This window comes from Tamandua tetradactyla, chromosome 2 (assembly GCF_023851605.1).
Source record: "Tamandua tetradactyla isolate mTamTet1 chromosome 2, mTamTet1.pri, whole genome shotgun sequence".
NCBI lineage: Eukaryota > Metazoa > Chordata > Mammalia > Pilosa > Myrmecophagidae > Tamandua > Tamandua tetradactyla.
In genome coordinates, this window is record NC_135328.1 from 46,574,267 (window position 1) to 46,589,306 (window position 15,040).

General features: G+C 54.2%; 1 protein-coding gene across 13 annotated transcripts in view; it reads right to left on the reverse strand.

Moving 5' to 3' along the window:
- Window positions 1-733: 733 nt before the first annotated feature.
- NR5A1 (nuclear receptor subfamily 5 group A member 1) overlaps window positions 734-15,040 on the reverse strand; it is a 30,864-nt gene continuing 16,557 nt past the window's right edge. For all 13 annotated transcript variants that reach the window (XM_077144536.1, XM_077144519.1, XM_077144526.1 and 10 more), the window contains 3 exons: window positions 12,595-12,714; window positions 10,529-10,676; window positions 734-2,412 (listed from right to left, as the gene is read on the reverse strand). In XM_077144536.1, coding sequence (XP_077000651.1) covers window positions 2,165-2,412; window positions 10,529-10,676; window positions 12,595-12,714 — 516 coding nt within the window. In that variant the 3' untranslated portion in view covers window positions 734-2,164. The remainder of the gene's footprint in view (window positions 2,413-10,528; window positions 10,677-12,594; window positions 12,715-15,040) is intronic.

Genomic DNA, 15,040 nt, shown 5'->3' on the forward strand with positions numbered 1-15,040 from the left:
GGTTTGCACAATAGCTCTGACTCTTCTCAGCAGAATGACCTTGGACAAGCCCCTTCACCTCTCTGTGCCTCAATTTCCTCACCTGTGATCTGGAGTTTGCCACCAGGCGAGGTGGTTGCAAAGAACAGACAGGCCCACACAGGGGAAGCACTGGGCACGGTGCCCAAAGCACAGACTCAGCTGTTGGCCTGCTCACTGCTGCCACCAAGTGGAGGGGAGGGGAGAGGGAAGGGAATCAGCGAGAGCATCGCGAAGGGGCCAGGCCAGGGTGGAGAGGGGGCCACTGGATGGACAGAAAGGGTGGGCCCCCGGCTTGAATCTGTTTCCCCAGATTACTGGCTGAAGGGCTTTTGGCAAGTGCCTTCGCTGCCTGTATTATAACCCCTACCTCACAGGGTGGTGTAGGGATAGTGAAATGAGGATTGGCATACAGTAGGTGCTCAATAATGACAGCACCCTTCTGCCCAAGATCGGAGCCCAACCAACATGGCCAGGGAATTGAGGCTGAGGTCCTGGAAGACCAAAGCATCTCCCAGTCTCCAGGGTGTGGCAGGGTCCCCAACAGTGGCTGGAGACTACCCCTAGCCCCCACATTCCATCCTGCCCCCCAGACTTTTAACCCAAAGGGGTCTGAATGTCACCTCCTTTCCAATTAGAGCACTGCCCTGCTCTAGACAACCCAAAGCTGACCGAGGAGGTTCTGCTTTGGCCCCAGGATGTAAACGGGCAAAGGTAGCTGGAAACTAATTGCAAAATTTATTCCAGGGCTGCGGGGGCAGGGAGATTCTTAAGGGCACTTTTTGTTCCAGGGATGTGGGTCTCTGGCATTGGTGGGGACACATGTTTCGGGGGACAGGAGTGGGTCACTGAGACAGGGTGGTAGAAGGCAGAAAGGATGGGATGCCCAGTTTCCCCCAACTGAGGAGGTTCAGCGCAAGCTGCTGTGGCAACATGGAAGCAAGACAGACAGTGGACGCCCAGCCTGACAGCCGAGACCTCTCCCTTGTGCCGGGCCCAGGAGACTGTCTTTCAGGACATAGGGCAGGAGGCCAGGGAACTGAGGCACAGCTTCAAGGATTTGCAGCAGGGAGCTCACAGAACACGGGCCGGTGAGAGGCTCCCTGACCTAGTGACCCCTACCCCCTCCCCAAATTCACCACGTTCCCACCCACAGAGAATTGGGGTCCCCATACAGCATCCTGCTGTTTGTCTAGTGGGCAGCACAGGGAGGGCCATCAACAGCTGTTCTCTGGATTGAGGTGGGGGCACCCCCCCCCAGGGCACTTGGCATGGGAGTGCTTGGGCAGAAGTTACGGGTCATGCTCGGGGCTGACCCCCAAATCCCAGCCTCAATCCTCAAATCTCTCCACAGCCCCGCACCACACAGCCTTTCAAGGAGTGTCTGTGAGATTCAAATCGAAACAAAACAGAAAACCTCCTGTCTACAGCCTGGCAGAGAAATATTAGCCAGGGCTGGACAACGGCGGGTGGGGCTAGGCGATTGATTGTGCCAAACTTCTCTTCTTGGGGAAGACGGGTGGAAAGATGATGAGACCAAAATTCTTTTCAGATAATGTGTCCAAGTTCTCCCCTGCAGAAGTCAGAAGGGTTGGAGGGGCCAGGAAGAGGGTCTTTTGGTCTTAACCAGTCTCCCAGTGTCCTCTAGGGCCCAGCAGTCCCTGATGCTCAGCTATCCCTCATTTATAAAACAGAAGGCTTCCCTCTTGGTGTCTGTGAAGGGTCCTGTGGAGATCCTGCCTTCCCCAGCTGGTGCCTGCTCAAGCTCTCCCTGCCTCTGCTTCCAGGAGAGGAAGATGGGACGACCTCTGACCCAAGGGACCCTGAGGCCCACCAGGGAATCCCAAACCTCCTCCCCGGACCTGAGCTCCAGACTCCAGAACAGACAGCTGGGGGTAAGGGGAGGGAGCTGCCCTCCTGGGGGGACTCTCAGTGGCAGGCGAGTGACAACGGCTAAGCCAGGCCCCATCAGTCTTTACCCACCTTCACCCACCTTCGCAAACACACAGTTTCAGAGCGCTCAGGGGCAGGGGCCCCCAGGGTGGGGCTCCTGGGCAGCTGTAATAAAATAAACCATCCGGGGAGGCCATAGTGGCAGCTCTGGCCCGCCTCCTGGCCCCCGTCCCTGCCCCCGCCCGGCCCAGGCTCAAGTCTGCTTGGCTTGCAGCATCTCGATGAGCAGGTTGTTGCGGGGCATCTCGTTGCCCAGGTGCTTGTGGTACAAGTATTCCTTGGCTTGCATGCTCAGGGCCCGCACCTCCACCAGGCACAGCAGCAGCTGCTGGAACTTGTCCCCGCAGTGCGGGTAGTGGCACAGGGTGTAATCGAGCAGGGCAGCGTTGGCCTTCTCCTGAGCATCCTTCACCAGGCTGTGGTTATTCAGGAACTTCCCATCTGCAGAGGGAGGAGCTCTGTCACCAGCCCGTCGCCGGCACCGCAGTTGGTGTCGCCAACACCCCCAAGGCTGTCACAAGCACGACCACCAACCACCCAACCACGGTCATCATCTCAGTCACCGGCACCACTGCCAACCCCACCAGGTGCAGCCCTGGGCGTGTTACTTAACCTCTCTGTTTCCTTGACTGGAAAATGAGGGTGAGAACAGTACCCACTTCTCATGAGGATTCCAAGAGCAGATTCGTGGAAAGTGCTTAGGAGAACAGGGTCTGGCACATAATAAGGCTTGAAATGTCAGTGATCATTACTATTCCTTGTGCTGGTTGGAAATTGTTATGGACCCTAGAAAGGCCAGATTCCTCCACTCCTGACCCAATATTGTAGGGTGGAATCTTTGATTATATTGTTCCCATGGAGATGCGTTGCATCTGATTGTGGGGGTGACCTTTTGATTAGATGGAGGTGAGACTTCACCCATTCAAGGTGGGTCTTGATTGGTTTACTGGAGTCCTTAAAAAGAGTTCACAGAGAGGGAAACACAGATATTTGGAAATGCTGAAAGAGCCGACAGAGGCTAGACAGGAACCAGGAGACATCGCCATGTGCCTTTCTATGAGATGCTAAGCAAGCCAGAACCCAGGGTTTTGCCCCCAGAGAGGTTAAGAACTGATCAGCAGACACCAGCCACGTGCCTTCCCATGTGACAGTGGACACGTGGACACCATCCAGCCCTTTCTTTGGAGTTAAGGTATCTGTCTCTGGCTGCCTTAGTTTGGAAATCTTTATGGCCTTAGAACTGTAAACTGGTAACTTAATAGATTCCCTTTATAAAAGCCAATCCATTTCTGGCATTTTGCATTTCAGCAGCTTTGGCAAACTAAAACATTCCTCCTCTTGGCATGGCTGTTACTGACACCATCCCCACCCCCATGGTCGAAACCATCCTGTCACCATCATCACTGATGCCACCAGCCCCAGCGACACCACCCTGCCCCGGTCCTGTCCCCCCACCAGCGCCATCAGCCACGTCACTATCGTAACCAGAGGTGGGTGGTGAATAGAAGGATCCCACCTCACCATTGCAAGGCATGTGGACCAGTGTCCCCATTTGTCTATCCAATGACCAATAAAGAGGTGCCAGCACCCCAAGGAAATTATCTCATGGGGGCGTGGGGAGACAGGGATGAAGATGTTCACGGCAGCAGTAATGAGGGGGTGGGTGTGGGGGTGAGCAGTGAACAACGCCCGCCTGCGCACAGCAGCCCTGCTCCTGCGTCTGGCTGCGCCCCAGGGACTCCTGGGTACTGGACAGAAATAATGGCGTAGACATGACACAGAGCAAATAGAAGGATGTTTAAAAGCATGGGGCCAAGTAGAAAAAATAAAAATAAAAAAGGAAGGTAGCAAAAGATCTATAAGGCAAGGCTATTTACAGAAATTTTAAATATCCCTACGCAGCAATACACTTTATATAAGAACATCGACAAACAAAAAGGCTCAAGTTCAAGGTGAGGGAATGGTTGCAAAGTGGGCATTGGGCTCTGTGTAGACCAGTGATCATTCACGCCATGGACAGAGTGTGACAATGCATCCCCTGCACCCGATGCCCAGTGAAGAGACAGAAATATGTCTCACTTTGAGGTGAGACAGATCTGGGTTCGAATCCCACCGTCCCATTTGGAAGCAGGGGCTGTGCATCTGAGGCTCTTCCCTGACTCAGAACGCCTGTCTTGTCTATGAGAGGGGCGGGGAGGGGGTGGGGATGGGGGCACTCAGGTGGCAGGGAGGGTCTGTTTCGTGTCTCCCAAGTTGTCATCACAGCCCGCCAGCCTCTTTTCGCTCCTGGGCAGTATCTCCAGCTGGTGCTCTACCTGTTGGCCCGAGGTCAGCGATTGAACACGTGAATTGTTCACCCCCCAACTCCTCGGCCAGCCCTGCTGGGGCTGTGATCCTCCAACTCTGTCCCCTCCGCCCCCGTCCCCCTCAGCCCTGCTGCTGCGGGGCAGTTGGAGCCCAGCATGTGCAGCCCTTGGTCCTTCTAATCCCTCCTAACACCCACTGCGCCAGGAGGGCCCAGCGCTCCTGGCAACCCTGATCCCCAGCCGCCCCCAGTGCGCCCGCGGAGGCCCGTGTTGTCCAAAGTTGGATTTAGGGAAACCCGAGCTAGGCCTGGGGCTTATGGCAAGATCAGCTTGAGCCTCCACCCCCACTTTCCCGCCCCCTCGCCTTCTCTTCAGTAAGAGCCAAGGTCACTTTCTTCCTCACTTTCCCAAGATTACCGTTAGCCCAAAGGTACCTCTGTGCCAACCAGGAAGGAAGTCCCCTCATCTACAGAGGCACAGCTGGGCGGAGGGCAGGCAGGCTAGATTTCAGCCTCTGCTGGCCTCCTGTCTCAGTGCGCTTGTGCAGCGACCAGCCTGCCCGACTGTACACAGGAGCCCTGCTCCCCACCCTGGGGCTGCTCCAGGTGCACTCATAGGCCAAGGGAAGTCCTCCCACCTAGTTTGCCTCCTGGGAAGAAGGGGTGCCCACTGGACCCATCCTTATCCCAACCATCCTCCATCCCCATCCCATCCTATCTGCCATCCTACTACCTTTCACCCCCTACCCTCTCTAGGACTGGGCAATTCTCTCAACATTCACAATAGGAGGCTGGGGGCCCAGAGAGTGGTAGGGACCAGCTCAAGGCTACACAGCTGCTAAGGGACCCAGAGGAAATCGCAGAGGGTATTGGGTGGAGTGGAGGGTGGAGGGGACTGGCTGGGATGCTGGAACAGGGGCAGGGGTAGGAGAAGCTTGGGGAAGGCCAGGGCCTTGGCTTTACCAGGATTCACTGTCCTCAGCAGCATGATGCCAGGACAACAGGGCAGAGTGCAGGAGGCTGGGTGCAGAACAAGGACAGGTTTCAGGGACAGGTCCCCCTCTCCTAGCAGCAAATGGGCCCCTTCACTCCCTGCAGGCTGGAGACCCCCCACTGTCTCCATGACGTCACGCAGGGCTGGGAGAGGAGAGCACAGTTGTGACATGAGCCCCAGCTGCTGTGGTACACAACCGTTTACCTGGGTACCCACCAGACACCTTGCACCCAGCTTATCTAATCCTCACGGACATCCAGAGAGGCAAGGAAGGGGAACTCCCAGGCTCAGAGCGAGTCAAGGACATACCAGAGATGTCAGAGCCTGGATTCAAACCCAGGTCTTTCCAACGACAAAACCCAGAACTCTCCCTGTGGGCAAGCAGGGGCTGGTGGCCCCACCAGGGCAACTGGGTTGAGCTTGGACGCCTGTTCCTGGGGGCCTGGACATAATAATGTTATGCTCCTCCCAGTCCAGGTGTCCCTTCCCAAGGCCTCCATCCCCTGGGTTCCAAGTTCCTCCCAGAGAGAAACCTGTTCTGGGTTCCAGCCTCAATTTCCTGTTCACCTGGAGACTTTTTATTTTTATTTTTATTTTTTTAACATGGGCTGGCACCGGGAATAGAACCTGGTCTCCAGCATGGCAGGTGAGAACTCTGCCACTGAGCCACCGTGGCCCTCCCTCACCTTGAGACTTTGAACAAGCCGCTGCCCTTCTCCAAGCCTCAGTGCCCTATCTAAGGGGTTTTGTGAGGATCTAGTGGGATAATGAGGAACATGCAACACCATGCCTTCCTCCTTTAGACCCAGACGTGGCATCAAACAGACCTAGAGACACCCACCCCACCCCTTAGTGTGTCCGGGGTTCAAACCTCAGCTCAAGCACCAGCTGGGGTGACTTTGGGCAAGTCACTTTTCCTCTCTGAGCCTCAGTTTCTAGTCACCTGCAAAATGGGGGAAAGTTCATCTCTACCTCCCAGGGCAGCGGAGAACTAGAAGGCAGCCACGTGCGGGGCTCTGGGCCCTGAGTAGCCCTCCGGTTGGAGATGGGAGTGTTTGAGACAAGCCTGTGCGGTTCCCAGCAATCCTTGAAGTGGGAGGGGGCTGGGAGATGGCACCCCCGCCTCAGAGAGCAGCCCGTTTAGCTCTGCGGAGCTGGGGGGCCCCTAGGTTCTCAGAAAAGCCCCCTTTTCACGGTTTAATTGAAAATTTGAATAATCCTTTCATTCCAGCAAGGCATAAAGAATGTTGTCCCAATAGCGGTGACTCAGGCAGGCGCCCCCGCGCACAATGGCCCCTCGAGTGGGGCTGCTATTCAGGCCGCCTTTTGTTGGCGCGGAGCAGTGGGTAAATTGCAAACGCTTAAGGGAATGCTGCTGCCGACGCCTCAATGGAAGTCAGGAAATCGAATGTTAGGTCAATCCATTAAGCTTCGATTAAGTCCTCGGCGGAACAATGCCAGCCGGGCCCATCTTCATAAACACGGTGATTGCCAGGAGAGAGGCACTAATTTTAATTAAACCTCCTTACCTGCCTCCGCTGTCGCCAGAGACGGCTATTTAGACACCAAATGGCACCCTTATGCGGAGGCAGGCGAGAAGGAGGCGCTAAGTGAGGGGGGGCATGGGGGTGCGTGGGGGGGGGGGGGCAGGCACCACAGGAGTTCAGGCTGCCCACCCCTTGGAGGCGCTGCCCGAGGGTGCAGCCCAGCTTGCCAGCTGCAAGTTTACAGGCAAGTGGTGGCCCCTCTCCCAGGTCCAGTTTCCCTCAGGGTTCCCCAGTTCTGGTGGTCTGGGTGAGACCCTCCCAGACTCTGGACATATCTTTTTCTACAGCTCAGTCTTATTGTACACTGCAACCCAGCCCCGGCCTAGCCCCGTGCAGAGCTCTGGACTGCCTTCCTGACATCCTTTTCCCATGCTACAGTTGGAGGGACCTTCCTAAAATGCAAATTTAATCATGTAACTCTCTGCTTAAAATCCTTCTTTTGGCAGGATTTAAAATAAATCCTTCTTTTGGGCTCAATGTACTTGGCCTGGGTTTATAACCCAGCCCCTGCCCACCTCACCAACCTCCCTTCCAGCCCTTCCCTGCCCCCTACAGCCCCACAGAACTTTCAGGATTCCCCATACCTTTACACAAACTGTTCCTTCGGTCTGGCACGCCCTTACTACTGCTTTCATTGTTTCACCTAGAAAACTCCTACTCATATTGCAAGGTCTATTTCAGAAGTCCCCTCCTCCAAGAAGCCTTCCCTGATACCCATGTAGAGTTAATTTCTCCTCTCTGGTCCAATCCTGACTATACTGGACTGCTCAGGCTTCTCTCCCAACCTGGAACCTGCCAGCCAAAAGCCTTTGTGGCCCACCAGTTCTTCTCTCTTACTGTTCTCCTATAAGCTCAGGCAGATTCAAGTCTCAGGGCCTCTTCTTCCTCCCCTAGCAGCCTCAACCTCACTGACTGACATTTCTGGCTGGCTGGGCTGAGGGCTACCCCACTCACCTTAGCCCTTCCCCAAAGATAAGTCACATCCTAGACCCACAGAGGGCAAGGACTCTGAGCTGGTGCATCATGGAGACACAGGGCTAGGATTCACTCATTCATTCTCTGCATTCATTAACTTGTTCATTTGCTAATTAACTTAGTCATGACGATTATGATAAAACAATACCAACACACAGCTATGAGGGATCAGGACAAACACTAAGCGCTTTGGAGAATTTACTCATTAAATTCTTGTAGCAAGTCTGTGAGTTAAGGATTATTATCATAGTCATTTACAAATGGGGGAATAGAGACTCAGAGAGGGAAGTGACTTACTGAAGGGCACACAGCCAGAGATAGAGACCAGATTTAGAACTCAGGTGATCTGTCCCTGGTCCCTACTCCTAAAGCACTGCATACCCTGCCTCACAGGCACAAATGCACACACTCTCACTTCCCCATTCTGCCCTTCCAGCCTCCTCCAGCCAAGCACAGTGGTCACTCCCCAGCCTCTCAGACCTCAGCTGCCTTGTCTGGAAGTGGGGTGAAGGTTAATGCCTCGGCCTAAAGATGAGGCCAGGCATGGATGGACCTAGAGAACATTATGCTGAGTGAGTCTAGCCAAAAACTAAAAGTCAAATACTGTATGGTCCCAATGATGTGAATCGACATTCGAGAATAAACTTGGAATATGTCATTGGTAACAGAGTCCAGCAGGAGTTAGAAACAGGGTAAGATAATGGGTAATTGGAGCTGAAGGGATACAGACTGTGCAGCAGGACTAGATACAAAAACTCAAAAATGGACAGCACAATAATACCTAATTGTAAAGTAATCATGTTAAAACACTGAATGAAGCTGCATCCGAGCTATAGGTTTTTGTTTTGTTTTGTTTTGTTTTGTTCTTACTATTATTACTTTTATTTTTTTTCTCTATATTAACATTCTATATCTTTTTCGGTTGTATTGCTAGTTCTTCCAAACCGATGCAAATGTACTAAGAAACGATGATCGTGCATCTATGTGATGATGTTAAGAATTACTGAGTGCATATGTAGAATGGAATGATTTCTAAAAAAAAAAAAAAAAACGGACAGCACAATACTACCTAACTGTAATGTAATTATGTTAAAACACTGAATGAAGCTGCATCTGAGCTATAGTTTTTTTTTCTTATATATTTTTGTATTTTTTATTTTTATTTTTTCTCTATATTATCATTTTATTTCTTTTTCTGTTGTCTTGCTATTTCTTTTTCTAAATCGATGCATATGTACTAAGAAATGATGATCATACATCTATGTGATGATATTAAGAATTACTGATTGCATATGTAGAATGGAATGATTTCTAAATGTTGTGTTAGTTAATTTTTTTTAATTAATAAAAAAATGTAAAAAAAAAAAAAAAAGATGAGGCCAGGCATTCATAGCTCTGAACACGGCAACTTGCCTGGACACAAAGAGGAGGAATGGGATCAGCCTTGCTTGCTCTCCTTACACCCATGGAAAGAGGGGTCCTGGATTTATCACCAGGTAGAGGCCCCACTGTTCCAACCTTCCAGTCCATCTATATCTCTGCTAAAAGATTTATCTACCTGTAAACTCCTACTCATCCTCCAAGACCCCGATCAGATACCCCTCTTCCAAAAGCCTTCCCGGCAGAGCCCTTACTCGCCATTCTGGATTCCTCTATCCCAGCCCTGCCCACAGGGGACTGACTAGAGGCGTATCCCCAACTGGGAGCTACCTGAAAGCAAGGAACACCTCTGTGTTTGCAGCACCACTGAGCACAGGGCAGGCACTGGAGATGGTTGGGTGGGTGCTAGAAGACAGAGAGGGCTGGACTGGCGAGAGCCCAGAGGGAAGTTAGAGACTGGAGCAGCATGGGCTGGGCTGGGCTGAGCTGAAGTCAAGAGGGCAGAGGGCAACGGGAGGGAGGCGCCAGATATTTGGGGAGTAGGGTGAGCTGGTAGATTGGGCTCGCCCCCTGCCTGCCCCTTCTCTGCTAAATTTCCCCTTCAGCACTTATCACCATCTTCTAGCCTATATAATTTACTAAACATTTATTTTACTACTTGTTTATATTTTAAATAATTATGTTTATGTTTCTCTCCCCAGGAGATGGTCAAGATCAACCAGGTCAGGGATTTTGGTGTCTTTTTTGTTCATCGCTGTATCCCTAGGGCCTTGCACAGTGCAAGTTTCTCAATAAATGTCTGTGGGATGGATGGAGGGAGGGAGGGAGGGAGGGAGGAGTGGGTGGGTGGGCGGATGGGGGATGAATGGACTAACGAATGGATGGATGAATGGGCAAAGGGCCCTGGGCCCCAAAGAGCTCGGAGTCAGAATTTTTCCCCCAGAGCAGAAAACTATAAACGACAGAGGCCTCGAGGTGGCAGCCAGCAGATAGAAACCCCGGAAATCGCACCAGAATTTCTGGAGGTGTCAGAGGCACTTTTCTAGGGCTTTCAGCCAGGAAGTTATTAGATTCTCAGAAGGGTCCTTGCATCATAAAGGGCAAGCCTCAGCATCTCCTGGCCCTCTACATGTCCAAACAGAGAAACTGAGGTCCAGAGGGGAGAGCAACCCCTATTTTAAGAGCCAGACCCTGGGCCAGGTCCCTCACAGCCTTAGGCACTAAGGGGAAAGGCTCAGTTGCCCTCCCTGAGGCCCCTGGGCATGGCCTCATCTGGACCAATCTGGAGGAAGTCCTGCCACAGCCACCCAGCCACCCAGTCCCAGGCCCACCTCTCCCAGCCAATGCCTCACTCACCAAGGCTGAAGAGGATGAGGAACTTGAGGCAGACAAACTCCTGGCGGTCCAGCTGCAGTGCATGCAACTGCAGTACCAGTTCCTGTGCCCGCAACACCAGGCTATGCAGCAGGGAACCTGCCTGGGCAGCCACCGTGGTCAGCTCCACCTGGGTAGGTCAGGGGGCACAGGTCAGGGGGCATGGGTAGGGACCAGGTCAAAGGGTACAGTGCAAGAGGAATCAGTCAGGACATAGGCAAAAGGGCATGGGTCAGGGGGAGCCTGTCAGAGGGTGGGGGTTAGATGGACTGGAGGCCCGGGAGGTTGTGCCCAGCACTGGGGCTAAGCCAGGTGTGGGGCGGCAGCTACTCAGGCCCCAGAAACCCTCCCAGGCCCACCCGTGTGAAGGGCCCACCCTTCCCAGCTCTCAAACGCCTGGCCTGGAGCTGCAGCCCCCATGGGCCTTGCTGAGGACACCCACGGCCTGCCTACTGTCCACCCCTCCTCACCACAGCAGCGGAGCGGACACCAGGCAGGTGGGCAGCCGTGGGAGAACTGAAGGGTCCTTCACACACCAAGAGCTGCGCTGGGCACAGCGGTACAAATGGCTTTTGTGAGGCTGCCTGCAGCGAGTCCCCTGTGGTGCTGGGGGCAGGGACGGGGCGGCAGGGGACGGGTGGGTCTGCCTGGATACACACGGATATGTCCACGTGACAACCGAGGCCCCCACACACACGTGGGCCGCCGACCAGGGCACAGTTTCATGTTTACACCTCAGTTCAAGGCCACACGCATGCATACACTCCCAAGGTCGTGTGCCCACTCCATGCCGTGCAGACACAGAGACACACACACTCTTATATGTTACATTCTCACAGTAACAGACACACACCCATGTGAACACAGACAGACACACAGACTCACCCCCAAGTAAACACATCCACAGGGCGGCAGACAGACACACGTATCCATGTGGGTTTTCACGTTACACGGTGACAGGGAGATACAGACGTCCACACCCTGTGGACATATCTGCACAATAAATGTACACACACACACTGGGACATTCTGACAGCCACAGAAACTTCGACCCACATGTTGACACAGGCCAATACAAAATACACCCACACCACACATTCCCCTCGTTTGTGTGCACATGTGGCCCCAAAGTCACACTCTTGGGACCAGCATACAACATCCCTGCCCCTGGACAGCCTGAGTCACCAAGGTGAGACCAAGGATGAGGACAGAGGGACTGGGTGGAGGAAGGGGATAGGGAGCAGAGTTGCAGTCCCTACCCACCACCCCTTGGTACTCAGCAAGCCCGGTCCCCACCGTGTCCTCTCCTGGGAAGATGCTCCCTTCACCAGGCTAGACCCTCATAGTGACCTCCTGTCTCCTCTCTCTCCCTCCCTCCACACCCTCCCTCCCTCTCTCCCACTCTTTTCTCTATGCCTCCTTTCACCAGTTGGGTGGATTTCCTCCTTGCACATGGCCCTGCCCAGGCACCCAACCCTCTGAGGGATGGGTGGCTGTCCCCACATCCTCCCTGCCTCCCATCTTGCCTCCTTCTGCATGCTTCCTCAAGTAGAACTATAATCTGGCTAATATCCCTCCTGCACTTAAAACTCTACCATGGCTCCCCAGTGCCCCAGGATTTAAGACCTGTGAGATCGTCCCTGACTCTGCCCCTACAAATCCCTCCAGCCTCATCTCTCACCTCAACCCCCCACCCCCATGCAACCCCCAGCACCCCATACAATATACATACCAGCTGCACCTGGTGCCTTGGTAGTTCTGAACCTCCCCGCCCTGAGCCTGTTCCCCTGCCTATGGTAGAGGTAGGGACTGCCCCTCCAGGGCTCCCCGGGGCTGGCTCCTCTCGAGGCCAGAGCCAGGGCTGGGTCTTCCCAGCGTCTCCAGGGCTCAGCCCTACAGGTCGAACCAGAGGATGACCTATGAACTCTGAGAAAGGGCTGATAACTGGGGGCCCAGGGCTAGGACTGGAGAGGCCCAGCACCTCTTCTGGGCCTGGAGTTCGGAAGTGCACAGTGGGGTAGAGGGTGGGACCCTGCATGGTCAGTCACCTCCTGTCCAGTGACCAGCAGGATGCTGCCCTCCTTGCCGTGCTGGATCTGGCGGTAGATGTGGTCGAACACCAGCAGCTCACTCCAGCAGTTCTGCAGCAGCGTCATCTGGTCAGCCACCTGGAAGGGAGAGGCATGCAGGGGTCCGGGGTCCAGCCGGCGTCCTGCTGGGACCTTCTTCTGACCCCTCCTCCTCCCAGCTCTTAGTTCAGAGGTCCAGCTGGCTATGCAACCTGGGCAAGCCACCTAACGTCTCTGGGCCCAGTTCTCCCATCTGTCAACTTTACCTAACTGTGGCAGGGATCTAGCAAAATAATAAAATGGGGTCCGACAGAGGTGCTCAGGTGGCCTTCAACTCTGGCTGTCGTTCAGCGCAGCCAGAGCAAATGGTCATGACCACGATGGGCGGAACTCAGAACCACGAGATTCTGAGCCGCAGAGCCCCGAGAGACTTCCTGGTCCAAACTCTTCTTTTGAATCAGCCACCCAGAGAGGATGAGAGTCTTCCTGGATCACACAGGGACAAAGCCAGACCAGGCTACGGCTGGAATTCCCAATCCATGCCATCCCACAGCAACAAACCCAGAGCTCCTGTGAGTGTTCAGGACTGCACTGGGTGCTACAGGTGACCCAAGGAGGGCACAGTATGGACTCTAGTCCCTCTCAGCATCCACGGCTCCTTAGCCAGCCGGCCACCCAACAGTTATTTCCTAGGTGCCTACCTCAGCCATGCCCTGTGGCAAATGCAAGCCATGAGCACTAGCATTCTTGGTTCTATGGCTGACAGTTCTTATCCTCATTCTATGGAGAGAGGTAACTGAGCACAGAGAGGTCAAGCAATTTGCCCAAGGTCACAGAGCTTCAGCTCCATGCTTTTAACCACTAAGCCACAGAAGAAGACCTTGCCATCCAGGAGTACATGGTCTCTCCAGGAAGCCCCCACTAGCCGCTCCCCCTCTGGACACCAAATCCTGAACATGCATGGACAGCACAGACCAAACACCCACCAACTGGGAGCCCCATGGCAGGCTGCCCCTGGCCTGAGGAAAACTGTCCGCAGGTCTAAGGGATGGCTCTCTTTTCTCGGGGATAGAAGACTCTTTCCTCCCCTCCTTTCCTGAGAGCTCCCTGGGACCAGTCCTCAGGCAGCCAGAGGGAGAGAAAAGGGAAAGTGTACAAAGAAAAAAAGTCAGCAGCCAGACAGGTACACAGGCAGGCTTCCTGGAGGCCTGCCAGCCCATCCTCTCCCAGCCCTCACCACTTCCTGCCCCTTCCTCATCTCATCCCAGTGTCAAGAGCCCACACCTCTCACTCCCTCCCCAGCAGAAAGTTCTTCCTGGAGCCCTGTTACCGTCAGAACAGGAAGCCCAACCATGGGGACCCCCAGGCTCAGCTGCATCTGGCTGGGATGAGAGGGCTCAGGAGAGACAGAGAGCGGAGTGGGGGCAAATCACAAAGACATGTCCAGGGAGTGGGGCTGGTCCCCACAGCTTCCAAGGAGTTTCCAAGGAAGCAGGTGTAGTCCCTAGAACATCTCGGGTCTCAGGACTCCTCACTCCTCCCTTACCAGGCATTGGCTTCTGCCCTTAGGGATAAAGTAAGGGGGCTTGCCTGAGGTCACGTGCAGAGAGCTGAGCCAGCTTGGGGGCCTGGGTGCTGCTGTAAGCCCAGGCAGGAGGTGCCAGCTGAGGGGTGACACTGGCAGTGAGAAAAACTCACTGAACCAGAGTGGGAGGGAGGCTGCGGGACTGGACTCCACCCCCCACCCACTGTGGGCCCCAGAGCAGACACCCTTGTGCCCAGATTGAAGGAATAAGGGGGTGGGGAGGTAGAAGAGCAGAGATAAAGGGGAGAATTAGGAGATAAGCAGGCTAAGCTACAGGCAGAAAGCCGCAGGGGTCACAGTGACCTGGCTGGCCCAGCCCTGGGAGCAGTCTCTGTACCCAGACCTCAGACCCCAGAAGAGTGGGGGCAGCCCTGCCCAGTGGGGCTACCGAGCTGGCAGGGGCAGAGAGATGCAGCGCGGGGGTAAAGGGTTTGGTGTCCAAAGCTCCGTGTGGGATTCCCAACTCAGCCATGTGTCCTCTACCTTAATTTCCTATTCTGAGAAATGGGCTGGAGAAAATGTGTGAACACATGTCGTCCGTTGTAAAGGGCAATCTTTCCTGCCAGAATTTACAGAGGCTCCTTCCCCTGGATGGACAGATGGACACATAAAGACACCAAACTTCAAAGCACCCCCCCGACACAGATGAGCACACGCACACACACACCCCCAAACCGTCCACCCACCCATACACACTTATCTTTTTATTTGAAAGAAAGCCAGAGGGCCGCAGCCGCCAGCTCCAAAAGAAAGCAGGTGGCTAAGAGGCTCATTTAACCAAAGAGGTTTGGTTTTCACCTTCCAAAGGTTTCTCTCGAAGCTAAAAGCTCCTCCTCTACA